General features: G+C 39.5%; 1 protein-coding gene across 12 annotated transcripts in view; it reads right to left on the reverse strand.

Annotated features, from left to right (window-relative positions):
• Positions 1–23,307, reverse strand: part of CADPS (calcium dependent secretion activator) — a 476,794-nt gene that overhangs the window by 77,748 nt on the left and 375,739 nt on the right. For 4 of the 12 annotated variants that reach the window (XM_055383618.2, XM_055383615.2, XM_055383614.2 and 1 more), the window contains 6 exons: positions 19,542–19,562; positions 18,187–18,343; positions 17,233–17,374; positions 7,598–7,744; positions 4,144–4,299; positions 63–210 (listed from right to left, as the gene is read on the reverse strand). In XM_055383618.2, the coding sequence (XP_055239593.1) occupies positions 63–210; positions 4,144–4,299; positions 7,598–7,744; positions 17,233–17,374; positions 18,187–18,343; positions 19,542–19,562 (771 nt within the window). The remainder of the gene's footprint in view (positions 1–62; positions 211–4,143; positions 4,300–7,597; positions 7,745–17,232; positions 17,375–18,186; positions 18,344–19,541; positions 19,563–23,307) is intronic. The other 8 variants (XM_055383622.2, XM_019024533.4, XM_055383624.2 and 5 more) reach the window with 3 other exon arrangements.

The following is a 23,307-nucleotide window of genomic DNA, read 5'->3' on the forward strand; positions in this document are numbered from 1 at the left end:
TTCTACATGATCAATGAAGAGGAAAAAAAAAATCTGTATTTTTTTTTTTTTTTTTTTTTTACCTCTTGGCCCATTTCCATGCTGCAAAGTTTTGTTGATTGAGCTTTGGCATCAACCATAACATTAAACATGGTGCATATTGACTGTGGGACTCGAAAATCTGTTGATCGACTGGTTTTTTGCAGCTTAACTTCAAATGCAATCCTGGTTCTATTAAAACAAAGTAGGAAAAGACCAATTCAGCGTTCAGATGGCAGCAGGTGGAGGAGACATTTTCTGAGAGGTCAGTGAAAAAGAAAATTGAAGGCTGTAATCAGTTTCAGTCAACAATGACTTCACATGTGTTCCCTTTTAAATGACTTTCCCAACTAAGGAAGGCCTATTCACGGAGACAGACATGCACACCCTTCCTTTCTCGGCAGTACCCGGAACACCTGTAGCTTGGCGTATTTCTCTCTATAGTTTACATGCTATGGAGAACCTTAATTGCAGGAGAATGAATGAATTCACAAAAACTCGATTATAGCAGTATAGCATATGTAAGTTCTCTCACATTGGCAACTGCCTACCTTGAATTACTTCATTAATAAAACAAAACAAACAAACAAAAACCAAAGCAGTTTTTAATCTTCAAAACCTCGTGGTGGGGAAAAAAATCTTAAATGATGTTTATTGCTGTGGGTTTTTATTTTCCTCTTTCTGGTTTTGAAAGAGACAAAAATTTAAAATCCAGCAAGTGTATTACATTGCTTTAAAGACTACAAAATTTATTTTGTTTGTTAAAGGACATAAAAAGAAACTACATAAGCTGTTAAAGATGGCTACCTTTGAAGAGGGGAGTGAAATTAGGAGGTGTGGTATTGGGGGACTTCCACTATGTTTTGTTTTCAATGTCGATGTATTATTTTGCAATAAAATACATTATTTTACGATTTAAAATGTCATAATATACAACTATTTTATATGTACGCTTAATATACATATACAAATTCAAGAATTGTGTGATGGTGGAATCTGAATGTAACATAATTCTGACATTGGTCAAATTAGGGTCTCAGCAATGTGCTAACAACTCACAGAAAAAGCCTAGCCTGACATGGCCAGCTGGTAATACAGGTGGGAGATCTTATCCTTGACATCAGCATTGTAAAAGGGGCCTAGTTATATTTTAAAAGGTTTCAGGGAAGTGGGTGATATCATCAAATGTCTTTAAAGAAAAGCACCTGGTTAGTAAGTGGCTTTATTAAGGCCCCATTTGCCTGATGCATCTTTTTGGCATTGTTCACCGTCAAGTTCTGGAGATCATACAGCCACCAGGAAAGCATTACTTTAAGAGGAATTTGTAGCAGTTTTCTAACAGTGCATAGGAGGACCACACAGCTAGTTAGCTCAGGAAAGGATGCCAGCTTGCTAACACACCCTGAGTGCATGCAGAGAAGCCAAGTATAATTTCTAAGGTTGGGAGCCCAGTTCTTAAGAAAAAAAAAAAAAAAAAAAACCTAAAAATCCCAAACCCTTAAAACACCCCTATATATTATATGATCATGTTAAAGATAAATGTATCTTGGCTTCTGAAGATTCAGTGCACTCAAGTAGCTTTCTAATCATGATGATCATTTTAAGCTACGCTGAAAATACATCATTTGCCGGTTTTGTGAAAAGGAGTCCTGATGAGGACTGAGTTGGACAGGTCCCTGTGCTGATCTTCCGAGGCTTGTGTGCCAGTTCCGGCCCAATTTGAGAAATGGAAATGCTAAATTGCTCCCTTCCAATGAAGTAATCGTCTTCAGTTTTCACAGGAGAACTGTTCATAGCCCTTGGAGTGCAGGGCTGTGAAAAGAGGAAGCTGAATGCAAAATTAATATGACTGAGAGGGCTCTATAGGACCAAAAAGCCAGAAAAGGAGAGGTCATTTAACTCAACTGACTCCTTGAGGGCAAAAGACAGCATGCCTTGTTTTGTGTTCAGCACAAGTAACCTGATATAGACTAGACTAGAGGCTCTGTAAATGTCTGTCAAATTGATGAATTAAATTTCTGGAGCACTGAAACATGAGGAGTGCCTTACTGACTTTTTGTCATTGCATATTTATACCTATGAAACAATGTCCTTGCTATGTTGGCCTAGAACAAGGGATACAGAATCTGTTCTACCAAGGAGAACAATGGTTCTAGGCTCTTCTAATGTAGATTCTATGTATTAAAACATTCAAAAACTCGTCCATGCTCTGTCCTCTGAATCTGTAGGTCTGGGGATATTTCCACCCATTTTTGCTCTTGTCTGCTTTTGGGCTGATTTAAAAGGGACATCAGGAAATTTAAGTGTCCGGGCCAGCCATACATGTGCAGTGGAGCAACTTCTGTCAGTAAAAGGTTGCTTAACAGCTACTGTGTGCCAAGCATGGCGCTGAGACCAGGGGAGGGTGAGGAACGCCAAATGAACAAGATCGACTCCCTGGCTCTGTGCAGCTCACCCTCTTTAGGTGTCTGAACCGTGAAGACATGATTACAGCATGGTAAGGGATAAGAGTCCCTATCCTCCTGTGACATCCTCATATCTGTCCATTTTCTCTGAGCATCTTCCCATTTCTTGCTCCCTACCCAGACTGGCCTCTCCATGAAGGACATGCATGTCTTTCTGTACAATTATGTGCACAGTTTAGGAACTGGTAAGCCTTTACTGTAATGCATTTCACCCCTAGGACAGATCACGCAAAAAGTTTTTTTTATGGGATGGTTCGGCCATTGGAAAAACATTGCTTTTCCTAAAATTGATATAGACTATCTAGGAGATCGTGGAATTCAAGACCCTAAGGAAATATTTTGATCTTGAGTTTGAGAAGTACGCCTGCCTTCATTTCTAAGAGTGAGAATAAAAGAGCAATACTAAAAAATCTGGATCACTATAACTTTAAGCTTCTGGAAGTGGCCTCAAACACCTGCCCAGATTCTCCATAGTGCATAGTTCCTTTCTCAATTCCTGCTGAGATGCTGTTCACCTACCTGAGATTGCATTGTTCTTTTGCTTTTTTGCTTTCCAGTTCTGATGATATTACTTCACCTTTCCTCTTCCAAGATATGAAATAATAAGTTCAAAGAACTTCCAGACAAACCTGGCCCCCATCACCCACAACTGATCCATCAACCAAGCTACACAACATCTGGAGATTTGGAGTAGCCTGTGCTGCTTGCAATCTATTTTTTTTTTTTTTTGAATGAGGAAAAATAATGCAACAGTTATGAACTAGAAAAGGAACTTGGATGTGTATCGGGGGGTAGACAGAGTGATGATGATGATGTCCCCTCAGTGGAATTTTATTTCTATATTTGATATAGAGACACTCCATGAGGAAAGGGATTCTACTACTCTCATTCTTCATTGTATGCCAAGAACTTAGCCCTGTGCCTGGCATATGGGAGGAGCTCAAATGATGTTTGCTGAATGGATGAATGTTGTCCTCATTTTTTTCCCTCACCTTCTCAGAACAGTCTGCCTGGGAACTTCAAGTACAGCATTCCTAACCTAGTCCTAAAAGCCACAGTGACAAAACAGGGAATCTATGTGCAGGCAAAATGTAATGTTCAATGTCTCATGCCCCGCTGTTGAAATCCAGCTAGATTTTCAACAAGACAACTACAAGTTGGCCCACATATATGCTCATCTTTTATATATGGAGTGAATGATGATGCTGAGGCCCTATCCACATTGTTAGAAAACCATTAGATTTCTGCTACCCATACTGGATACGCCAGCTCCAGAATTGCATATTCTTCTTTTTTTCCCTTCTAATTGTCCACTCAGGCACACATTCATACATTTAACAAATACTTACTAGTTAAGTATTTTGTGCCAGACACTGCTAGATATCAGGGATACAAACAAGAATGGACAGGGATCTTTTCATCTTAAAGCCAACAACCATGAAAAAATTGGCAGCCAGATTATTTTGGGTTTGGGACAGATGGAGGGCAGGTGAATGGAAGTTAGACGCTGACAGCCACGATTCCAGCTGACTTTGACAAGCAATCCCCTTCTCCAATTAGTTTCAAACTACAGCCAATAGAAAGAGCAGCCATCTACCCTTCCCTGAGTCTGTGTATGGTGGGGAGGGTGTGCAGAACCTGTCCAGCCACCTATACTTACCTTTTGACACAAGATTCGATCATGTCACTTGCCATCAGCTTCAGCCGTTGTTCCAGGTGCTTTCCAAACTCTTCTTCAGGCCAGTGCAGGTCCCGAATGAAGGTCTGAAGGGCGTCAAGTTTCCAAAACAGATCTTCTGAGGTGCCTGACCCATTACTGGCAGGATAAAAATTAGAAAATGAGAGTCACCCACTGGCCTCAGGCTCTACAAAAACTAACACAGAGACAACTGGGGGCTAGAAGGCAAACAGCAGCTTCAACATACAAAACAACGTGTGTTGGCGGTGGAGGCGGGGGCGAGTCTCCACCGGCAGATTTTGAGTTTTACCATACATGACTTAGTGTGCTTTGCTCAGCCAATTACCCCAGACCACTGAGAAGTCTGGGGAAGGTGTTGCCCCATAACAACCAGGAGAATGGTGTATGGTAAAAATCAGCCTTCTTTTAATAACCACATTAACACATGTGATGATTCAGATGAAGGCCACGAACCAGGGGGAGAAATAGTCTCAACAGATAATAACTACATGGCAACATGCAGTTATTAAACTTCAGGGTTTCATGCATTTCCCCAGCTCCCCTCCAGAGTGGAGACCTCTTGGAGACTGCACAAGACTTTTCGTTTTCAAAGGACAGTGCTAACAAAGTGGTGAGCGAGGACCTGCTTTCTCTCTTGAAGAGCTGGAAAGAAATTAGGGTGATTCAGATCAAGAGGGGTACACCTGGATACCTTGATTCCAAAATTCTAGTTCAGTTTGGTTACTGTTCCAATTTTCATAGACCAGCCCATTGCATAGGCAGGGTCCTCACCAGGATGAGGTGAGTCGGGACAGTGGAAGTTAGTGGACAAGGGATATTGTCACTGCTTTAGGGCTCAAAACCTGAGCTCTTTTACCGTTGCACCATCTTACCCAGTCCTGTGTGCAGTTGGGGAAATTGGTCTTGATGCCTTTCTGTACGATGACGTCTAAGAAACTTTTACCTGGGGCATCTACAAAAAGCCTGTGTATGAAAAATGCTCCATCTCTCATCCTCCTGCCCTTCTCTGGCTGGCTGTCTTTTTTGTAACAATCCCATTTGGAGCTCTGAGGGGTGTCCTCCCCCCCACCCACTTCCTCGCATACCACTAATGCTAACACAGTAATTTATAAAATGTCCAACACACCATGCATTACCACTTGTTCTGACATCGTCTATAGAAACAGATGAGAGTGGGTGTTTCTATTGTGACAGATGCCAGCTGCATTGAATTAATGCTTCAGAGAGAAATATAGCTAGTGCATAAATGCATACACAGCTACTGCAGGGCGGGGAGGCGGCACACGCCCAAGCATGCTGAGAGGGAGCCTACGGCCTGGACCAACAGGGTAATGTTTTCAAGGACAGACCAGTCTGAGGTCAGTACGTAGATGTATCTGACACGAAGGAGCAGGTAACATATAAACACGCCCTTAAAATGAAAGGTGGCAAAGGAAGAAACTGGAATTATGAAAAGATATAGAATCAGGCATTTCCTGGTGGGTGATTGAGAATCCACGCCTTCTTTTCAGATACTGCCGTGAGCATTGTTCAAAAGTGGGGGAATGCATTGTTTCTCCGTGAAAGTTCAGCCTTCCCCCTGCCCCAACCTATGCTTGGGAAAAAGAAACCCCAACTTTGTCTAGTCTAAGCCCCGTTTTGGAACTGCATGGTTGTATGTTTTAAATCATTAAGTACATATGAATGCAATAATTGGTACTTATTACAACAACATTTTGACACCCATCTGGTTTCAGAGTTTCAAAAAATTCTTGTAGGGTTTTTTTTCTTTGAAGAGCTTATTATTAAGTTTTGACATGAGGAAAAGAATATTTTCTTTTTATTTTTAAGATAAACTGTTAATGTTAAGGCAATAGCACCAAGATTATTTTGATTGCTGAGCAGTTACCAAAATGTGTTCCCACTCATGCCTTAATTAATTGAACGGAGACCATTATCTGCTTTATTACAATGTCTTGATTCATATCTTTTCAAAAACAGTGTCACAGAGCATGCACAGAGGAAGAGAAGCTTTCTGATATTTTTAAATTTTTCACAGATACTACCTAATCTGATTTTTTCATATAGTCATCTTAGCATGAATATGATTTGTGTTTTTTTAGAAGCTTTTTTTCAGATATAAATTTTTGGAGGTTGTAATTTGCCTTTAAAAGAGAATCAGACACATTGACCATATGATTTTAGTGTGAACTTGTGAGCAATTGTCGGTTGTAGAAATATTAGGCAGCTTTGGAGAAGCCAGCTAGAGCAGTCATTTTAATGGTCTGTCTTCCACCTGGATTACTGCAAAAATAAAAATGCTGAGGGCCGTCTTGATGAATGTGATTCGAAGATTTCAAAACATCAACTGCCAGTTTCAGACCATTTTTTATTCCTTTGATAATAACACTTCCCTTTGAAAATGTGCCAATTTATTCTTTCAAGAAAAAGCTTATCTGGTCTGTAATTAGCTGTGGTCTAAGAAAAGGATCAAAGAAGGGTACAGAATCGCTAACCCTTATTTCACTTATTAAATCATGCACGTGGTTCTAATTTCCCTGAGGTAGAATTTAGGGGTGCTCGATCTTCTTGCTAACTAAAAAAGGAGAGAAGATTCATTTTTGAAGCTAGAAGAAATGGCTTCTCAACCCTCACTCCCCCAAACTGCTGGCTTTCAAGAAGTGGCCCATGCAACTCTGACATTCATGTGGATGAGTATAAAGCATAGCCCTATATTCAGATGATATGGCTACCAAAAATTTAATTATTTATTGTTTGAATCTTGTGTTTCGAGAATTATTGAACTTCTCATTACCTAGTTCTCAAAGCACCATATTGTACTGTGACCTTGGAAAGTACATAATATTTTTTTTTACATAACATTTATATGACTAAGGCTTGATCCATTCAGAAATTTTCATTTAGCCCTGAACATACTGTTACTATATCCTGCCATTTGCTGACACCAGAAATATGCTTTATGGTTTAAACATTCTCTAGGAATTTTTTATTTTTATTTAAAGAAAACACCCCAGATTCTAGGTAGGTGTGCTTCCTTCTTAGATTTGGATCAGGCCAGAGATGACTGGCCAGCCCACCAAAGAGGTTTCCTCCACTATTTTTGGATGTCTAGCTCCTAAAGTCATGTCACCTGCCAAAAAGGGTAGAATCCTTTTGCAAAAGAATTCAGGAAGTGAAACATAGTCCTCCAGCATTCAGTGGGCGTAAGACAAATTGTTAGTGCTGTATATATAGCAAACATCTTACAAACATGATGCATGCCAGAAATAAACAATATTGTCTCTGTATGATCAGCAAAATATGTCTAATTATCCATCTCCATCTCTGTTATATAGGATGTATAGAAATAAACAATACATATCCATGCCAAGATCACTTAAATTTAAATGAGATCTAATGTGAACTGAATACACACTCCGCATCATATATAGCAGCCATCCATGACGGTGCCGAAAAAGTAGGCATTTGTGGGATGCCTAGAGGGATGTTAACTGGTAGATTTGGTACTTTGGGAAGGTTCACATTGGGTAGGTTCACATTGGGTAGGTTACTGGTTAAACTCCTGTGGAAGAAACAGACAGAAAGAAAAAATACCATCACAGTGACAATGCAGATGTGGCAGAAGCACACGACAATTGTAAATAAATTGACCAAGTCCACAGCAAGAAAACAGCAAAAACTCAAGCAACACACTTCAGAAAGCAGCTTACAGATGGGAAGCTGTGGTGTGGCTCTGTATACAGAGAAATGACAAAAGTTAATGGAAAAATTAACCACACAGTGACTTAAAAGTGCACCCATACACAATGATCACATGCCTTTGGGAGGGGCCTTTGGTTTCCATATCCATTGCCATAAGAGTCTAGAACTTTTCTCATGCTAAGAACTTGAAGTTCCTGGAATTCTTGGTGTGGCTGGGGCTGGGGTTGCTGTGAAGTCACTGGGATTGATAGAAATGGTGGAGCACTTCAATTTTCTTATTTTTAAAACAAATTACTGTTGATGGAGGCATATTTCTCAATCAGATGTTAGATACCAAATAGAGTAGGAAGTTCACCCACTTGGAGGCACACCTAATGGTGATGTACAGAAACCAAACTCTTTCTAACTGCTGCTTCTAAAGACAGGTATATGGGCAATGAGGGGTCAGTTGATGGCGAAATTATGAAATTGTATCAAGAAGAAAGATCAGATTTGAATAATTTTATAGAACATTTAAAGAAAATAGAAACTTTCTCTCTCAAACTAAGTTCAACAAAAATGCAGAAATGTTTACACACAAAAACAGACACCAAGGAAACGAAAACAATCCCCAATTCAGCTCTTGTATTAGACTCTTTGACCAAAAGTGGATTTAAAATGTGGCTTCATATCATAATAGTTACCCTTGGAAGTGGGACAGACACTGGGAGAAAGCATGAAAGGGACGTCTCGGGAGGTTCTACTTTTTGATCTGTGTGATGGCTTACATGAGTGTGTGTTCAATTTGTGAAAATTAATCAAGCTCTGTATTTTTCTGTAAAAAGTTAAAATAAGTGACTAAAAAGTTAAAAATGTTACCTCGTACCAGCCTTTTGTTTTTGGACAAAGATGGATCAACTGATGTGATGGAAGAGAGATGGATGGTTTTATAAGTAGAGGGAGAAAATAAAACAAAACAAAACCCCCAACTTGAATCAACTGTATTTCTTTGGAAGGACGGTGTCATACACGGCTCCTCAAGCTGGCACCGTGTGTCTCAGTAGTGGCATTTTAAGGGTGTTCCATCCAGCCAAAGTCACTGGCACGGTAGAGCCCAGCCTAACTCTGCATCTGAGAGGAGCCTTCCTGTTTAAGTGAAGTTGACAGCACTTTGGCAAAGGACTTGAGGTTCTCTTTTTGGATCTTGCAGGAGAAGAGCAAGTTTTGCCAAAGCAGCTCTGCCCTGGGCAAGCTGTGTTTGACTAACAGGACTCCTGCAAGAGCTGGAGCTGCCTCTGGGCTTGCTTGGGTGGGGAAGTGGGGGAGTAGGGGAGTAGGAGAGTGGGGGAGTGGGGGAGTTAGGGAAGGGGGCAGTTAGGGGGTGGGGGGTGGAGGTGGGTACATGCCTTCTGCTAAGTCAGAAATTCTGGACCTTGAAGATCACCTGGATACCTGTCTCCCTCTAGAAACAGATTATTCTTTCACAATGGCAATATAGCCCCAGCTCATAGACTGAAAAACCTAGAATGCAAAATTGTCTACCTGGCATTCTCTTCTGTAAGGGAAACAGGTGTCTCATAAATTTGTCCTTTACACCTCACATTTTGGGAAAGCCAATTATACATCTCTACTTGGAACTAAAGGGTGCTCTTGTGGGAATGGTCAAGAAAAAATTAACTATATGACTATTAAACAGAAGGGAAAATGGAACTTTTCCTTTTATGTGTCTCTGTTTAAATGGGGAATTTGCCTTTGAATTCAGTCCCTGGTGGCTCTTAGTCTTAAACACTGCCATGTAACAAAACCGTTGGCGATTTCCACTGAGACATGTGTAAGTCTATATAAGCAAATGTGATCATTAAATGATACACACACTGAATAATGATCAAGGAATTAGAAGATCTTAGAGATGGCAGCCTGGAAAGTTAAAATGTCAATTCTGAGCAAATTAAAAGTAGCTAGGAGTGAATAACACACAAATGTATGCAAAAGCAATTTAATTTAAACATATTAGCGGGTGGCGGGTACACAAATTAGAAGCAAGCTTCATTTTGCACACAAAAATAAAAAAAAATACTTCTATTAATCAAAACATATTGTATTTGTAAAATATGACATTTCAGCTAGACTACCGCACTGGACTCATAGAAACATTTCCTTCTCTTTTTTTAATGCTCTACTTTCAAAAGGATGAAACATGCTTGATATTTCTGCTTTTAGAAAAATAATGTAGTGTATTACTAGTGTTACTAATATTTCATTTGGATATTAATAACATAAAGAATCAAGGAGGTAATTCTAAGCATAATATTTTACTAATATACATGTGAAAAGGGGGAATTTTTAAGTAGCACTTAGTTCCAATCAGGCTCCTGGAACTGCTGATGACTATAATGAATTATTACTTTAAAGAGGGCCCTTTTAGCAGCTACCTTAAAACAAGTTAGTTATGCATCTCTGAGAGAATCATAATTGGATACCTCTGGATAGTACAAGAAGTATGAATTGCAATCCTAACAACTTATATGCATTAAAATTTACACTCTTTCATTCATTTTGGGGACTCTTGAAAAAGAATAGCTTCCATTTAGGCCAAAGTGCCCATCCGTGGATGGTTTAGAAACATTCTCATCTACTCACTCTTACATGGATGAATGTCACAGATGTGTGCACGTCTCATCATTTCTATGGATAGAAATGAGTGGAGGTGAAGTCATTCCTGCTTCTAGAATTGACTCTAATCAAGACACTGACTCCATGCAGAAGGGATATAGTTGTGCCTTTCTCAAAGATTTTGGCTTTAGATTTATGGATGGGGTTGGATTTAAGATACAAAATGCCTTCTACTTTTATGAATCAGTTGTTGCATGCATATATGTAGCACATCTTGTCTCTTCTTAGTGCTTTGAACACTGAAGCCTCTGTCAGTGTTTGTTCTTAGGTCTAATCCCTACTTTGGGGCAGGGGCATTCTCTAATATCTTCCTAGAATCTAGAGCAGTATTTTACAATCTTTTACTCATTATCACCCTGCCCCACAACTTCCTTCTCCATGAAAATTTAATACAACAGATATATCTGTTTATGTATTATATGTAGAATATCTGTTTATGTATTATATGTAGATCTGTGCTATATATATAAAAAGAGTAAGACGTTTTAAAGCGCCACCCTCCCACCTGAGTCAATTTTCACAACTTATGAGCAGTAAAGCCCCCATTGAGAATGTATCATCTACAGAAAAAAAATTCCAAACTTCATGGGACTTCAGAACCTCCCAAACATCTCTCCAACTTTATGGCTTGCCTTTGTTATAATCCATGCTGGCGAAAACTCAGCGTTTGCATGCTCTCCCTCCCTTGTATTTCTACCTTTGTACATCATCTTTCCCAGCATCCCTACCCCTTTTGAAATCTTGCTCTCAAGCTACGTTTTTCATGACCCCTTAGTGGAAATTGATTCCCCTCTATTCTTATGTCCTCATAACTTTTCCTTATGTTATTTGTAAATTTGTACATTGGCAAATAAAGTCATTTTTCTTTTTTCATGATAATTTTGACATTTCATAAAGTCATTTTTCTTGTGTGTATGTTGCTCAGACCCAACTAGATTGAAACCCTCATCTGGGGAAACATCCCCATAGTTTTCCCATTACATCCTTATCATTTTTAGCCTGTGTGGGTTCTTTAACAAATATGGCAATTAATCAACAAACATTTATTGAGCACCTGTTTTGTTCCAGGCCCTGTTATAGGTGTTAGGGAGGCAGCGATGATCAAATGTGTATATGTGTCTGAATATGGACAGTGATATTTTCAAGAATGTTAGCATTGGAAAAGCTTTGGTTATTCAAAGTCCTTGTTTGACGAAGTAGGATACTGAGCCTCAGGGAGGTGAACTGAGGGAGGATCTCAACTCACAAAACTTGGTGGCCCAAGGTCACCCAGCAAATTATTGGCAGAATCATGAGATCTGACACCAAATACATTACTTGTCTATTTGACACCAGGCCACCTGCATATTGCTAAGGTGTCTTTGGTTTGATGGTTGATATGCTAATATGTTCCACCATAGTAACAATTTTACTACATATGTATCTTATGGCATTATGTTTTATATCTTAAATATATACAATAAAACTTATTTTCAAAAAAGATATTGATGGCCAGGTGCAGTGGCTTACACCTGTGATCCCAGCACTTTGGGAGGCCAAGGCTGGTGGATCACAAGGTCAGGAGATCGAGACCATCCTGGCTAACACGGTGAAACCCTGCTCCACTAAAAACACAAAAAATTAGCTGGGCGTGGTGGCGGGCACCTGTAGTCCCAGCTACTCAGGAGGCTGAGGCAGGAGAATCGCTTGAACTCAGGAGGCGGAGCTTGCAGTGAGCCAAGACCGCACCACCGCACTCCAGCGTGGGTGACAGAGCAAGACTCTGTCTCAAAAAAAAAAAAAAAGATATTGATATCTATGACTATTTGGAAAGTGACATTAAAATATACTTTTTATATGCATATCTGAGGCAGAGTGAGAAAGTACATTTTGAGAAATGAGAATCCCAGATTTTACAGTGTGCTTATATTAAGAAGCAGTGTTTAGTTCTACCATTCAGAGCTGATGCAGGGCAAGAGAGCCCCAAAGTAGGGCTTAGCCCATGAGGGTTCTTGGCTTCACCCAGGAAAGAATTCAAGGGTGAGCCGATGGTAAAGTGGAAGAAAAATGCTTTATTGAAGTGGTATGTAAAATCTCTGGTGGTGTTACAGTGCTGTGACTGCTCCTGCAGAGCAGGGCTTTCCAACAGCCAGTGTGCTTGGAGTAGCAGCTCAGGGCAGTTTTGCAGTCATATTTATACATGCTTTTAATTACATGTAGATTAAGGAGAGGTTTATGTCAGATATTTCTAGGCAAAGGGTAGTAACATCTGGGTCATCAGGTCATTGACATGGAAATGAGTGGTAACTCCATGGCAATGGTAAACTGACAGGGCACACTGGTGGGCATGTCTTGTGGAAAGCCACTTTTGCCCCATCCTTGTTTTAGCTAGTTCCCAATTTGGTCTGGTTTCTGAACCCCACCTCCAGAGTTAAGTCCTGGCTCTTGCCTCAGAACAGTCCTAACCTGAAGTGGGCAACCATGCAGCCAAGGATTCCCCATGCCTGGAGGTGTTTAAGTAAAGATTGAGTGACCATCTGTCAGGGAAAAGGTAGTAGGCAAGGGTGGTGGAGGTACTAGACTTGGTAAGACTTTGAATGAGTTGTTTTCTAGGTTTTCTTTCATATTGAAGGCCACCATGGCTTATTACCAACGAGTTAACACTGAAGAGCTGATGGAAATGTTGTCCATTTCTTGTTAGGACCAAAACCTCATATTCACAGCTGCCAGAAGGATTGTGGGCAACCTGCCCAACTGTGAGTGGTGACCCTACTACATGTCCTGATGGAAACCCATGAGAGGGCCATGGGCTCCAGATTTTATTGACAACTTGGGACTGTCTTTGAGAAGCTGACTATCTTTAGCTATGGTTAGAAGCAAAGAGATGACATTTTCCACCAATTCATAGAGATTCTAACCATGACTGTGTCTGGCTTAACGGAAACAGAGATGTAGCTTCCCTTTTCTCTTTTCGAAGAGATGGAAGACTGTCTTTCTAGGGAAAGGCTGCCATAGGACTCAGCCATTTTACCCTTTCTGTCAAATAACTTCAATTATTTTTGTTGTTGTTGTTTTTGTTGTTCATCTTAAATAACCTTAATTGTATCAAGCCTAAATGATGATATCTTTATTTTCTTTTACAGGGCCATATTTCAAAATAAGAAGATTTGAAGAATAAATGATATTTTTCATTCTCTTTTTAGCAAACTCAATACATTGGTAGCATTTTCTTGTCAGATTGCTATTTTTCTTCAGCATTTTGAATGCTAATTATTTTGAACATTACATTGCATTTCATTACAATGCATTTCTCATTTTACTTATAACGAGGTGCTTATAAATTTTGAAAAGTAGAAGAACAGAACTACTTGAGGATAACAATTATTTGAAAGAAAGGCTGTGTGTGTGTATGTATGTATTGGAAGATTCTGTGGCAAAAATGGAAAAGACTGAGCAAACTAAATCTATTTACCTAAGTTAGTTTCTTGTTTTGGGGTGAGCTTGATGAGAAATATGCCAAAAAGATCATTCTTCACTTGGAAAAAAAATCTAAGAAGAGAAATGAATCTGCTTCTTCATCAACCCACCAATAAGTAGTCAGATGGAAGTTCACACTTTATTTCTATTCACGTTGTAGGAAACATGGAGAGAGTCACTCCTCTTAGCACATAACATGTCTCCAAGCTCTTTTTTACACTCCATTTTATTCCATTCTGCAAAGCTGTCCCGTGGCATCCACACTCTGTTTAAAAATCGGCTGATACAATGTGTGTGGTAGCTTGTATTTTAGTTAGCACTGTTTTTATTTTTTATTTATTTATTTATTTTTTATTATTTTTTAATAGGGTCTCACTCTGTCACCCCAGGCTAGAGTACAGTGGCAGGATCATGGCTCACTGTAACCTTGAACTCCTGGGCTCAAGCAATCCTCCCACCTCAGCCTCCTGAGTAGCTTGGACTACATGCTGTGCCACCATGCCTGGCTACTTTTTTTTATTTTGTAGAGATGGAGTCTGGTTATGTTGCCCAGACTGGTCTTGAACTCCTGGCCTCAAGTGATCCTCTCGCCTTGGCCCCCCAAAGTGTTGGGATTACAAGTGTGAACAACCACACCCAGCCCTTAGTTGGCACTTTTAAAGATCTCCACATACTCTGAAAGGCATATACTATTTAGTATGAATTGAACAAACCACAATCATATTCACTAACAGCACAATTTTAGATAGCAAAAAGCTGCTAAAAAACACACGCATATCTGCATAATTCTCAGGTTATTATTCGCAACTATTATTCCTTTATTCACAATTTGCAGACCTTTAAATTGCCCATGCAAGAGTTCAAATTTTTTTTTAATTGGTAAAAAAATTCCCAAGAAAACATCCCTAGACTAAGACTTCCAGGTATGAAGATGATTTTTGAGTCTATCTTTATTTCTGATGGTATTAAGAATATTTAATGCCCCCAAAGAAGTAGCAGTCATGTGTCAAACTTTTTTTTTTTTTTTTTTTTTGAGACGGCATCTCGGTCTGTTGCCCAGGCTGGAGTGCAGTGGAACCATCTCAGCTCACTGCAAGCTCCGCCTCCTGGGTTCACACCATTCTCCTGCCTCAGCCTCCCGAGTAGCTGGGACTACAGGCACCCGCCACCACGCCCAGCTAATTTTTTGCATTTTTAGTAGAGATGGGGTTTCACCGTGTTAGCCAGGATGTTCTCGATCTCCTGACCTTGTGATCCGCCCGCCTCAGCCTCCCAAAGTGCTGGGATTACTGGCATGAGCCGCCACACCCGGCCGTGTTTGACTTTTAAGAAATTTAACAGATTATAAAATGACTTAGTGACATTATCACAAGGTTCCATGACAATTCTCAGACACTGGACAGGCACATTTTTAAAACTTCAGTTTTGCAGGGGAGCAAACAAGTTCATAGAGGTTTGAACCCTTGACTTCTGGCTAGTAAATGGAAGACGGGGCACTAAATCTAGGGCTCTTCAAGGAATAGTGAAGGATACCAATTGTTCTCTTCCATGTGTGTTGGTAGTAGTAGTCTCCGTATTTAAGTGCAAGTAAGTAAATGTTATTTCAAGACCATTGTTATTTTAAAACGTAAATATTACTCATTTTAACCTTTTCCTCTTAATAGCTATTCTCCAGCACAACTGTCTTGATTGTGTTGAACATTGAAAAAAAATAGAGCCTCTCAATAATTTACCATCAAGGGATCCAGTTCTACCCTGAGTTAAAAGTCAGTAGGGCCATATTAAGAGACTGTTATAAACTGGAGAATAACAAACTAAAATTTAAATTTCTTGGTATTTGCAAAGGAGGAGCTACTGGTTATTAACCTCCTTGCAATAGGGAAACTTCTCTTGTGGCTCAGATGTGGAATGGGGGCAGAAAAGCCTATTTTGCATTAATTTATCAGTGAGAGCCTTATACAGTATAACATTAGAGGAGGGTCTCCGTTCAGAAAACTGCTTAAAAATAGGCTGCAAGTCAAGGCTTCCAAATTGAGGAAAGGCCTCATGAATATTTGTTCTGGAGTTCCTAAAATGTGCTTGTAACATCCCTCTACTTTGCTCCATACTGTTTGCTGCATCCCAAAGATGTAAAATACTAGCATGAACAAAATGATTTCCTTAAAAAGAAAGAAAGAAAGAAAGAAAGAAAGAAAGAAAGAAAGAAAGAAAGAAAGAAAGAAAGAAAGAGAGAAACTAACAAGGCAAATCCAGCAGTAGGCTTTACTGGAGCTTTTCAAACCATCAAACCATAACCATCAAACTCTCCATATAGGAGTCTCTATTTTTTCAGAAAGGGGAGTCTGAGACTGACCCTCTGGAGCCTCAAGTCAAGCCCTCTTCCCGTCTGGGGAATGGAGATGGCACCAAGCCTGCCAGACATTTTCAAATAAGACCTAAAATTTGCCAAACATTTGCGGAAATTGACAAACTTGCAACCCACAAGATTTCCCATAATTTATCCTGCAGGGTATATGTCCCATTTTAAAAAAAGCACACGGTTGTCAAATACATTTAGGAAAATCCGGGTTAAACAGAGTTACACAAAATTCTAGGTCAGTGGGGTAGGTATTGTTTCCTAAACATACTTGGCCATAAAGGTTTTTTTTAAAAAGGTGCATCTAAAAGGCCTAGACCAGGCAATGGCAAACTATGGACCTGTTTTGTTAACAAAGTTTCATTGGAACACAGCTACACTCATTCATTTACATACTGTCTATGACTGCTTTCATGCTACAGTGACAGAGTTGAGTTGTGACAGAGATTATGTGGCTCCAAAAGCCTAAGTATAAAGTATATGGCCTTTTATAGAAAAAGTTTGCTGACCTCCCTGCCTAGAACCCCACCGAACACACTTTGGGAAACACTGAATCCTAGAGATAACACCATTGGAGTAAGACATACCACACAAATATCACAGCCGAGTTTATATTCCTTCTTCCTTATTTATCTTGTGCAATAAGAGATTTCATTTCATAAAACGTTTTTTCAACCTCTTCCCCTACCCTGCCCACCTCCTCCATCCCCGACCCTCCTGCCATTTGGGCAAAGAAGCTATGAGCATCATAGTAGAAGAAATGTATGGTGTTTCTCTCTGTCCACAATAACAGTGAAACCCATATGACATCATTAATCCATTTCTGTATTACTCTCCAGCCATTTGTACCCAAACTCCGATGGTATCAAAAAAGGTTTCCTTACTTGACTGGTTCCCATGACTCCCGCTCAAAGCCCCTGTGAATGGATTGTGCAATTGAGGACTCCATCAGATCCACATATCTAACAACAAGTGGGGCAAACAGGTCTTGCAGGTGTTTGTGAAATTTTCCATTGCACAAATTATCTAGAACAGATAAGCAAAAGCTTGTTAAGAACCCACAGCTACTTTATCAATGTACAACACACACACACACACACACACACACAAACACACACACACACACACACACAGATGATTGATTGTCTTCTACATTAAATATACTGCTTCTAAGGAAGCCAAAAAGAGAAGAGAAGGAAAAAAGTACATAAAAAGCATTGAAATGGAATTCAAAAACACTTTACCCCTTGGTATTGATCTTCTAAAAGGAAAAACGATCATGCTACTTTAAGAAACAACAAAAACAACAATCCACACTAATTTTTTTTTCTGTTTTTCTTGCACCCACTTCCCTTCTTCCCATTAAGTTCCTAGGAAGAAAGAACATTCTTCATACTCTGCCCTCCTTCATCACCCTCCCTGGGGAGGAAGGTCTATTTTATGGCTGTTGTCACTATAACATACTCTGAAATGCTTGACATGTTAGTCAGCTGGAAATTTTTTTTTCATGTAGAAAGCATCTTTTGATAAAAATTGCAAAATATGAAGAGGTTAATTAATTTGAGAGACAATAAAACACACAAAAAATGGATACATCTTCTCACATTACTCTCAGGTTATTCTGTCTAGTTAAGAGACAGCGTCCCTAGAACAGGACACTTTTTGGAAGAAAGGGAATACCCTTCAGCTGTATGTTTCTTTTTGGGGGGTGGGGTTAATAATAATAAAACCATGAAGAGCTATGTCAAGCCTGTAGTCTGCTTGGGATAAAGACATCTTAGTGATCTGTTTATCTGCACACTACTTAGGAAAGTCAAACAGTCAAAGGTAATACATACAGTCAGTACGGAGAAAATCATTCAGCAGCTGAAATAGTGGAAAACTGTCCCATGTGTCTGGAGGTTGCACCTCTAAGGCTGCATCCATGTCTACTGCAAAGAGTGACAGGAACGTCTCCGCATGCTCCACCATTAAATCTGACCACCACGCAAAGGCCTTTAAAATTTGGCAGAAAAACAATAGACAAAGAAGTGATGAGCTTCTTTCTCGGACATAAGATGTGAATTCTAGCCCTCACTGTTCAAAATTAATGGTGCATCCAGCAGGGTTTGGTAATTTTATTGTAAAGAGAACAGAATTTTTGACACAATTGGGGCGCTAAGTGTCTAAGGCAGTGCTTTGCGTGATTCCAGGCCTGCCATAGAGAGCCTTTATTCTGACCTATGGGTCAGAGGATGCTGCAGTAGAAATGACAGACGTGGAACTTCTGTTCAATTTACAATAACTCAGTATGTTTTGAGTCATGCTCTTTGTCATCATTGTTGGCTAGTTCTTGCTCTAAGGTATTAAAATCTGGGAGTTTCTTCACTGTGTTTATGGGTTTTCTGCTGGTCTAACTTGAAAATTTGTAATTATTGTTCACTTATATCTACATATCTGGGGCTTGTCTATGGTCGCATACAAAAACTCAAGAACTCATGTTTCCCTACACATTGGAAATGTTACTCCTATTTCATACTAAGTCAAAGAAAACCATTGTTGCAATTGTCACAAAACTTTTGAGTTGTAATCTTTTTAAGCAAGGAGGCTTTGGTTTTGTATCCAGTCTGGAGGAAAAATCAGGCTTAGGCTAGAAAACACTGAGTAAGATCAGGACTTATTTTTCTGGGGGTTGGACACATATGTACATTGAAAACCAAAAAATATCAGTGAAGTAACTCATTTTCATGCACATGGGCCCTCGGAAATCATTGTGCAGGGTCTCAGGGGGTGACATTCACATCAGACTGGGCCAGATGTGAATTCAATTCAAAGGCATGCACGCATGTTGACTAATCATTTCTGGCAGGGAGCATGCAGAATGAGTGGCAGTGTCAACAGGCCCTGTTTTGCCGATTTCAAAGAGAGCAGAAAAACAAAAACAAATTGCCAGCCCCTTCTGGTCCCCCACATCCCCATTCAATGCCGCAAAGTATTTACACTGGAAACACTTTCCGGAGCATTCACCAAAAAAAGATGGGAAGGCATTTGAAAATATGAAAGATGATTATGGAAAAATTCCATAAATGAAAGGGTTTGTTCAATGGCCAAGCTCTTCTGTGATCTATTAGTTATTAGAGGGATATTCTAACAGCCACTAGGAGGCAGAATAGGGGTCCACCTCTCTTCTTTCACGAGATTTCACTTTACTTACTTCTCCTTTATCAACATGTGGCTGGTTTGCAAATTAAATGAAAAAAATCAAGTCATGGACCATTCTGCAAGGTTGGCTTGGCTGGAAATAGACACCTGCTGTTTCCATTTTAATTTACAGTAAAACCTCACTGATTCAGATTAATGGGAGAGGGGAGATGCTGGCCTGTCAGCAAAAAAATGCCTAACTTATTGGACTTTCTAAAAAGAGATATCCTTTTACTGTTTTTGAATGTAGCCTATAATTGGACACTAAAGTAAAAAGTATTCATTAAGTTTACATTAGTTATTAACGCAACATAAGTGTAAACGTTTTTTAAGCATGTAATAATTATAGATAAGTTGACTTATAAATTGAAGTCAAAGAAACAGTAGATTTAATTTCATAGATCCTAGGATGGAAAAAAGGGTATTGGATTCCTCTAACTTGTAAGAAGAGTCTTTAGAATTTCCTGAGAAAGTTGAGATCAAGTCAAATATATTACATAAGAAAAAGAGTCACATCTGCAATTCAATTGTCACAGATTCCAATATTTGGGTCTGAACTGATGAGGTTTTATTGTAGTTTCACCACCTGCAGATGAGAGCCCTGGGGTTTAGGGCTTACTCCACTGACTACCAAGCTAAGTCCAGTAGATAGAGAAACCCTCCATGCCACCCCCAGAACTTTCCCAGACACCAGCCTTTTAGGCAGAGACCATCTAAACCCTGGAACTTGCTGGATGAAGTTCCATCTCCACCCCTGTATGGAAGGCTGACTCTCATCAATCCTGATTCCAGACATTTGAAAAATTCACAAAGGTACACTAAATGTTGGCTAGTACTTATTCTTTAGTTATTCAACTAAATTTACATCTTCAGGATGAGTCCAAGAAAAGTTACTGGGAAGACTGAGTTGCCTCCCCAGACATAATTTGCCCTAGAATGACAGGAAAAAACAAAACAAAACAAAAAAACCAAGCTCAAATGTTTGCAATTAAAAGTTTCTTAACCCAACCTCATACCTGGCTCTTACCAGCAATTTTTTTTTTTTTTTTTTTTTGGGACGGAGTTTTGCTCTTGTTACCCAGGCTGGAGTGTAATGGTGCGATCTTGGCTCACTGCAGCCCCTGCCTCAGCCTCCTGACTAGCTGGAATTACAGGTGCCTGCCACTATACCTGGCTAATTTTTGTTTGTTTGTTTGTTTGTTTGTTTTTGTATTTTCAGTAGAGACGGGGTTGCATCATGTTGGCCAGGCTGGTCTCAAACTCCTGGCCTCAGCTGGTCCACCTGCCTCGGCCTCCCAAAGTGCTGGGATTACAGGCATGAGCCACCGCACCTGGCCTCTTACCAGCTTTTTAGCTTAAAAGTTGCAAACCAGAGGTCATAAGAAGTGCCACTTCTACGATCTATAGAGAACTTAGTCCCTCATTGTAATTTAATATATTATTGAGCAAATATTTACCATCCTTGCATTAATAATCATTTAGATATTAATAGCCCTGCAAAGAACGATGACTACTGTGGCATGAATCATTGCTATTGGAGTCTGGTAGAACAGTTTAGGGATCTAGTGAACCAAGAGAATTTAAATTTGGGGACTGTAGAGTAAGTGAGGACCAGAGCTATTTTTGTACATTCAAGGGAATTCTTTTCAAAACCTTATAATCAAACCCGACTCTCCAAGAAGAACAAAATTATTCTAGCAAGGGCAGTAACAACCAGAAAGCAAAAGTGTAATTCCAATTAAATGAACAGAATCTGTGTGACTGGGTTGGGAAAGGCCAGGCTTTAAAAATATTTATTTTATGCTTGCTCATACAGGTGAATGCTATTTTTGTACTTGAGCTAACTCACAATGTTCATGGGCATCTAAAGTCTTATAAACCTTTTCCAAAGACAATAAGGAGAATAAGGAGTTATACTTCGGCTACTAAATACTTACCCAGAGCTTTTTATTATTCAAAGACAAAGATGTGTGCTTTAGGGGTACAGTCTACGTCAAACACACTGTATATTTTGCACACAAACTAACATGTATATATGTACTCCTCTATATACCACAATACATATATACATATACATACGTATACATAGAGAGAGATTGGGAAGGTGTAGCAACCATACATGAAGGCATAATTCGTGTGTGTATGTTTGTGAATAGATTAGACTCTGGAAACAGAGTTAAGCTGCAATTAAGAGATAACTGTGACCACTGCTACCATATACTGCGTGTGTGTGCATATGATGTATTCTTAGCTGGTGAGATTTCTTTTCTTGGGACATTTAATTACTTTATCTTGGAATTTAAAATGTCTTTAAGGATTATTGTTTTTATTTTAGGTGGAGGAGGCAAGCCTACTAGTCACTTTGATTTGAGTGGTACCACCAAACAGCATGGCCACACAGCCAAGATCCAAGCTTAGGATTTAGTCTTTTGTTTTTCTTTTCTTTTCTTTCTTTCTTTTTTTTTTTTTTTAATATACTGAGCACCCAGAGAACATGGTAGTGAGTACTGATCAGTAGAACATAATTGTCTTACTTTTTCTTTTGGGGAAGAAAAACCCCATGTTTAGTGTGCCAGTGGTAAGGCTACCTCTTCCACTGTACTCCAGCCAGTCTTGACCCTGGTTGTACACTGGAATCACCTGGGCAGCTTTTAAAAATTACCCATGCTCAGCACCTCCCTGGAAGATTTCAATAAATTGAGCTGGGACAAGACCTGGGGATCTGAATTTTCAAGAGCTGTCCACGTGATTGCAATCTGTAAGTGAAAGTTGGGAACAGGTGGTAGTGCCTTTCTGGCCCACTGTACCTTGAAATGAATCTGCTCTCAACACGTTCTGTTTATTCTGTTTATTTGGTACTTTCCACACAGGTTTTGTCACTTTGATAATCAGATATTCTTATATTTTGTTTCCTTAGCAATTTGTTCCTCATAACAAAAGAGCCAAGCTTTGTGGAGTGCTCACTTTGTGCCAGGCACAGCACCAGATGCTTTAATGAATGTGGCCTTCCACTCTAACAATGACCATCTATTGTTATCTCCACTTTACAGGATGAGAAAAGTTATACTGGAAGAGAAGAGGCAAAGCTAGGATTCAAAGCCAAACTTCTCTGGCACAGAGCCTAAACTCCTGGACACCCTGCGTTCTATTGCTTGAAGGACAGGCTGTCCTGTGCCTAGTTGTCTTTCAAAAAGCACCAAGGTAGTTGCCTCAGTGCTCAGAAGATGGAAGACACTCAATAGGTAGCTTTTGATTGATGGAGAAGATTTTGTGATTGGGTAAAATTTTTAATTTTGGAAAGAATCCTGTACATTTTATCTAAAAGAAAATTTGGTCTCAGGCACTCCAAAGTATGCTGAAGTTTTCATTACTAAGTTTTAAAGTTGGTAATGGGAATTGAGTTCATGTCTACTCTATTTAATTTGAATGGCTTTTGAATATACAAGATTAAAATATTTTGTGATGATGGTTATTAGGGCAGTTTAGGATAAGGATTAACACAGCGAAAAAGGGCTTTTTGGAAAAGTGAAACGTGCCTTGTTTAGCATATAAGCCCTCCTTTGGTGTTTCTTTTGAGCAATTCAGAAAAATATACATCCTTTCTTAGCCCGTAGCAGCCTCCAAAAATAACTTGATTATAAATCAAGTATATCTGTCATTTTTCTTCTCCTCTGATTCACTTAAAAGCACAATTGTGACTGAGAAAACTGTGCTCTTTGTATTTATGTCTTCAAGAATGTGTGGGTTTGGTCCAGCATCATGGGAAGAGCCTCAACCAC

The sequence above is a fragment of the Gorilla gorilla genome, chromosome 2 (assembly GCF_029281585.2).
Source record: "Gorilla gorilla gorilla isolate KB3781 chromosome 2, NHGRI_mGorGor1-v2.1_pri, whole genome shotgun sequence".
Taxonomy (NCBI): Eukaryota; Metazoa; Chordata; class Mammalia; order Primates; family Hominidae; genus Gorilla; species Gorilla gorilla.